Here is a 6,000-nt window from a genome sequence, read left to right as displayed (position 1 = left end):
TGCAGATAAATGCATTTTTACTGTACTAGAAAATATATGAATAAATCATTCTTGTTTAAAAGGACAGCACAGAAATATGCACACTGCCCAAAAAATAAATTGAAGCAGAATTGAGATTTCTATTGATAAGTGTTAAGGATACATTTTTATGCACTAAAAAGGACATACAAGTGAATATGAAATAACCTGCATTTCAGATTCCTTTAAGCACCCTTTGCAGTATGCAATCAGGCATGATCCATATACTCTGCAGATTCCTTGCACAAAATAAGTTGTAAAACCTGTCAGAACATTTTAAACAATCGTTTTTGCAAAACAAAAGTATAATTCAAGAAATGTTTCGGGTAGAAATTAAAGGGACACAAAACCCAATTTTATTGTTTTATGATTCAGATAGAACATACAATTGTACATAACTTTCCAATTTACTCTATTATATAATTTTCTTCACTCTCTTAGTATCCTTTGTTGGAAAGCAGCTTATTGCTCATTGGTGGCCGCACATATATGCCTCTTCTCACTGGCTCATCCAATGTGTTCAGCTAGCTCCCAGTAGTGTATTACTGCTCCTTCAACAAAGTATACCAAGAGAATAACGCACATTTTAAAACAGAAGTGAATTGGAAAGTTTTTAAAACTGTATGCTCTGTCTGCATGATGAAAATAATTGTTTCATGTCCCTTTAAAATAAACTACTGTTCATTTGAGATTCACTTTTCTGACCCTTTAGGAACAGGTGGCACATAACGAGTATAAATACAATAAACCCACTGATTAAAATCCTAATTAATTTAAAATGCATTGAAAACATACACTAAATAATTGTCTGTTCAGCAGTAGAGTACTAAGCACATTTGTATATAGTATATTTGCATTTCTGGGGGATTCCTCCCTTTCTCAGAATGTTGTATGGAATAGAAGCCATTCCTAAAGCATTAATAATTACTCATAAACGCACACTATTTAATGGAGTGTTGATTAATGAACAGGTATTTCACAGCTGTATTGATTTTGTAGTACTTATTTTTGTAATGTTTCATGCAGTACAGTATTCTCTGCTAAGTAAATGTGCATCATTTTAAAACTACAGTGTTTGTGAATAATGTGAATCCATTGTGGATAGCAATAAAACATTTAATAACTTCCCTGGCCATCAGTCTTAGTGTGATTATGTAGAGCAATGCCACACAGAAGAGGATTTTTGTTTGTACACAGGTCAGTCGTTTCCTTGATAACATCGCTGCTGGAAGCCTTTAGTCACTTGACACTGGTAATGGAAGAAACAGAATAGCTTTTTGACCATAGTGTGTCCGGGAACCTTTCTTGCAGGTCCCATTTTTCTTTAATCCAACAAACCAGTTTTGTTCTGCATATTTCTTTGATTTATATGTGTTGTAATGATTTTCTTCTAAAGTCTCCAAGAACAGGCATTCCTCACTCAGCGTCAGCTTCAGAAAAAAAAAGAAAAACACAGTTCATTTGGTGTTATATTTAGCTACGTTGGATTGAAACTCTGAACTACAGTTAGGCTCTGGCTAAGAAAATAGTTGCTGTTGGTAAGCGCTTACAAACCACCTCTCCACGCTTCCTGCTGTGGGTCTGTCTGGTATTTATTTAAAATATGCTCCTTTGCATTTTCTTTCACCGTAGGAGGTGCTTTGCCACTAACAAAATTAATCCTGACTATTGTACTAAAATGTAATGCTTATATGGCTACATTTACTATGGGCCAGATTACGAGTGGAACGCAAACGTTTGTGCGCAAGCGATATCGGGTTTTCGCGATCGTTTGCACACAGGTTAAATTATGCTCATATTACAAGTTGAAATTAAACGCGATCACTTGAGCACAATTAAAGTTAATACACGCCGGGTTAGCGCGTACTCAGAGCTGTAGTTAACTGTTTTGCGAAACAAAAAAACGTTTTACAAAACACATCAAAAATACTTTACAAACTACAGTTACACTCATAATAATATTATCTAATAATCATGGAAAAATAAAAAAAGGCAGGCAAAGGGCTTTAACATAGAGATCTCTTCATGTCGGGTTAACACCCTTGAGAACATGAGCGTGTTGGTTAGCGCGCGAGTAGGGTGTTAGGTTTTTTCCACTTTTTTTGCTCCTTTGACTTCTTTAGGGAATACGTTATTGCGCGCGCAATATTCGAATTGCGCTAGAGGTAAGCTGTTAGTGTGCATTGGGTTAACGCCAGCGCAATAACTTTTTACTTTTAATACAAGCGCAAACCGGCGTGCGCAAAAACTTTACTTCTTGTGCAATTAGCGCTCTATTAAAAGCGTAATCTGGCCCTATATGGAGATTTTAAAGGGACAGTTATGTCAACATTAAATCACGATTCAGAGCAATTCGAATTTTAAACAACTTTCCAATTTCCCTCTATTATTACATTTGCTCCTATATAGGAAGTTGGCTATTGACACCTTTGAGAAATTAAATGCTGAATGTAATTCCCCTTTAAAGGTTTTAATAACTGAAAAAAGGAGATAAGAAATCCAACATTGAAAAGACATTATAAAGGGTCCCTGACCAGAAAAGCAATGCACAATTAGGTAACAAAATGACATAACAATTATTTTATAAGCACATTTTTGGCAATGCACTGATTGATTTATAATGCCAAAACAAAAAAGGACTTTTAATGACTTTAGTATCTTTTTAACAACTTGTAAAATCCAGAAAACTTTAGAGTTAAAGAGGAGGTTTCAAGTCACCTGCTGGTTTATTTAATTTAGGGATTAAAATGTTATTAAATATAGCTGATTAGTACTAATTAAGGTTATTAAGGTAATTTACATGTCTAAATAAAATGATTAATATGCAAATATATCTCCTAATTGTGTGAAGTATTTTAATGTGCAAAATTTCTAAGGCGCCAACTCCTACTGAGCATGTGCAAGATTCACAGTATTTACAGATATCATTCAATGATTGGCTAATGACTGTCACGTGATACAGGGGGCAGTGAAATGAAAGAAAACTCTGAATTTCAAATAAGTAGTAGGGTTTTTTTCTGGTAAAATTATTTGTATTGTGCATTCATGTAATTTCACTATATTTAATGGTCTTATAAGTTCTCAATTAAAGGCAAAAAAAGCCAGGAAAATGATTGCTGAATTTATAAATTATACATTTGTCATCTACAGGCCTTATTGGTGGCATATGGCATGAGCAATGACATCTCTGATAACATCTAAAAATGTCTTGCATAGTTCTTACACTAATCATATAACGTACATTTAATATACAATAATGGTTTGGCACATTCTGTGTTGACCTCATTAATGACATTGCTAGTTATATTAAATTAGATACATTGGATTAGATTCATAAATACTTGTGAGGTGCAAGATCATGTTCATTAACCCCTTAGTGACCAGACCACTTTTCAATTTGTTGACCATCTGGGACCAAGGCTATTTTTGCATTTCTGCGATGTTTGTGTTTAACTGTAATTTTCCTCTTACTCATTTACTGTACCCACACATATTATATACTGTTTTTCTCGCCATTAAATGGACTTTCTAAAGATATGATTATTTTCATCATATCTTATAATTTACTATAAAAAAAAATATAAAATATGAGGAAAAAATGAAAAAAAATGCACTTTTTCTAACTTTGAGCCCCAAAATCTCTTACACATCTACAACCACCATAAAATACCAATGCTAAACAGTTTCTAAATTTTGTCCTGAGTTTATAAATACCCAATGTTTACATGTTCTTTGCTTTTTTTGCAAGTTATAGGGCAATAAGTACAAGTAGCACTTTGCTATTTCAAAACCATGTTTTTTCAAAATTGGCGATAGTTACATTGTAACACCAATATCTGTCATGAATCCCTGAATAACCCTTCAAATGTATATATTTTTTAAAAGAAGACAACCTAAGGTATTAAACTTGGGGTATTTTGACTTTTTTCATGCAACCATTTTACCACCAATCTATGCCAAAGTTTGGGGGGGAAAAAAAAATAATTTGATTTTTTGACAAAATAGCAATTTAAGAATACATTTACTGATAATATTAAGGGTTACTGCCAAATAACACCCTCATATGTCTTCAGCAGCATCTCCTGGGTACAGTGATACCACCCATGTATAGATGTGTCGGGTTCTCGGGGGGCTAAAAGCTCTTATTTTTAGGGAGCGCATTCCAGTTTTTCAACTTGGAATTTTCACATCGGTCATCATGCACCCATGTCCTATTTGGGACATTTCTGAAGCTGGTCAATGGAATTTACCCCCATCAAACCATATATTTTTGAAAAGTAGACACCCTATGGTATTTCAAATGCTTGTATTTTAACACTTTCCATGCACTAATTCAACCACCAGTCTTTGTCAAACTTTTGGGTAGTCATTATTTTGTGTTATTTTTCACACACATTGTACTTTAGGCATGGATTCTCAGTTCCTGTTATGTGTTACTACCAAAAAAACCCTCAATATGTGTTCAACAACATCTCTTGAGTACAGTGATACCACCCATGTATAGGTGTGTCGGGTTCTCTGGGGGCTAAAAGGCCTTAATTTTAGGAAGCACATTCCAGTTTTTCAACTTGGAATTTTCACATCGGTCATCATGCACCCATGTCCTATTTGGGACATTTCTGAAGCTGGCCAATGGAATTTACCCCCATCAAACCATATATTTTTGAAAAGTAGACACCCTAGGGTATTTCAAATGCTGGTATTTTAACACTTTCCATGCACTAATTCAACCACCAGTCTTTGTCAAACTTTTGGGTAGTCATTTTTTTGTGTTATTTTTCACACACATTGTATTTTAGGCATGGATTCTCAGTTCCTGTTATGTGTTACTGCCAAAAAGCACCTCAATATGTGTTCAACAACATCTCCTGAGTACAGTGATACCACCTATGTATAGGTGTGTTGGGTTCTCTGGGGGCTAGAAGGCCTTATTTTTAGGAAGCGCATTCCAGTTTTTCAATTTGGAATTTTCACATCGGTCATCATGCACCCATGTCCTATTTGGGACATTTCTGAAGCCGGTCAATGAAATTTACCCCCATAAAACCATATATTTTTGAGAAGTAGACCCCCTAGGGTATTTGAAATGCTGGTATTTTCACACTTTCCATGAACTTATTTAACCACCAGTCTTTGTCAAACTTTTGGGTAGTCATTTTTTTGTGTTATTTTTCACACACATTGTACTTTAGGCATGGATTCTCAGTTCCTGTTATGTGTTACTGCCAAAAAACACCTCAATATGTGTTCAACAACATCTCCTGAGTACAGTGATACCACCCATGTATAGGTGTGTTTGGTTCTCTGGGGGCTAGAAGGCCTTATTTTTAGGAAGCGCATTCCAGTTTTTCAACTTGGAATTTTCACATCGGTCATCATGCACCCATGTCCTATTTGGGACATTTCTGAAGCCGGTCAATGAAATTTACCCCCATAAAACCATATATTTTTGAGAAGTAGACCCCCTAGGGTATTTGAAATGCTGGTATTTTCACACTTTCCATGAACTTATTTAACCACCAGTCTTTGTCAAACTTTTGGGTAGTCATTTTTTTGTGTTATTTTTCACACACATTGTACTTTAGGCATGGATTCTCAGTTCCTGTTATGTGTTACTGCCAAAAAACACCTCAATATGTGTTCAACAACATCTCCTGAGTACAGTGATACCACCCATGTATAGGTGTGTTGGGTTCTCTGGGGGCTAGAAGGCCTTATTTTTAGGAAGCGCATTCCATTTTTTACACTTCCCATTTTCACATCCCATGCACCCATGTTCTATTTAAGACATTTCTGAAGCCGGCCAATGTAATTTACCCCCATAAAACCATATATTTTTGAAAAGTAGACATCCTAGGGTATTTCAAATGCAGGTGTTTTAACACTTTCCATACACTAATTCAACCACTAGTCTTTGTCAAACTATTGGGCATTCATTTCTTTGTGTTATTTTTCACATACATTGTACTTTAGACATGGATT

At 35.0% G+C, this 6,000-nt stretch overlaps 1 protein-coding gene across 1 annotated transcript in view; it reads right to left on the bottom strand.

Moving 5' to 3' along the window:
• Positions 1-360: 360 nt before the first annotated feature.
• Positions 361-6,000, bottom strand: part of FGF1 (fibroblast growth factor 1) — a 301,045-nt gene continuing 295,405 nt past the window's right edge. Inside the window, exon 4 of the mRNA XM_053717162.1 lies at positions 361-1,448. Within this exon, the coding sequence (XP_053573137.1) occupies positions 1,254-1,448 (195 nt within the window). The 3' untranslated portion in view covers positions 361-1,253. The remainder of the gene's footprint in view (positions 1,449-6,000) is intronic.

The sequence above is a fragment of the Bombina bombina genome, chromosome 6 (assembly GCF_027579735.1).
Source record: "Bombina bombina isolate aBomBom1 chromosome 6, aBomBom1.pri, whole genome shotgun sequence".
In the NCBI taxonomy this organism is placed as follows: Eukaryota; Metazoa; Chordata; class Amphibia; order Anura; family Bombinatoridae; genus Bombina; species Bombina bombina.
The sequence above is the reverse complement of the archived record's forward strand: the minus strand, read 5'-3'. Positions and strand labels throughout refer to the sequence as shown.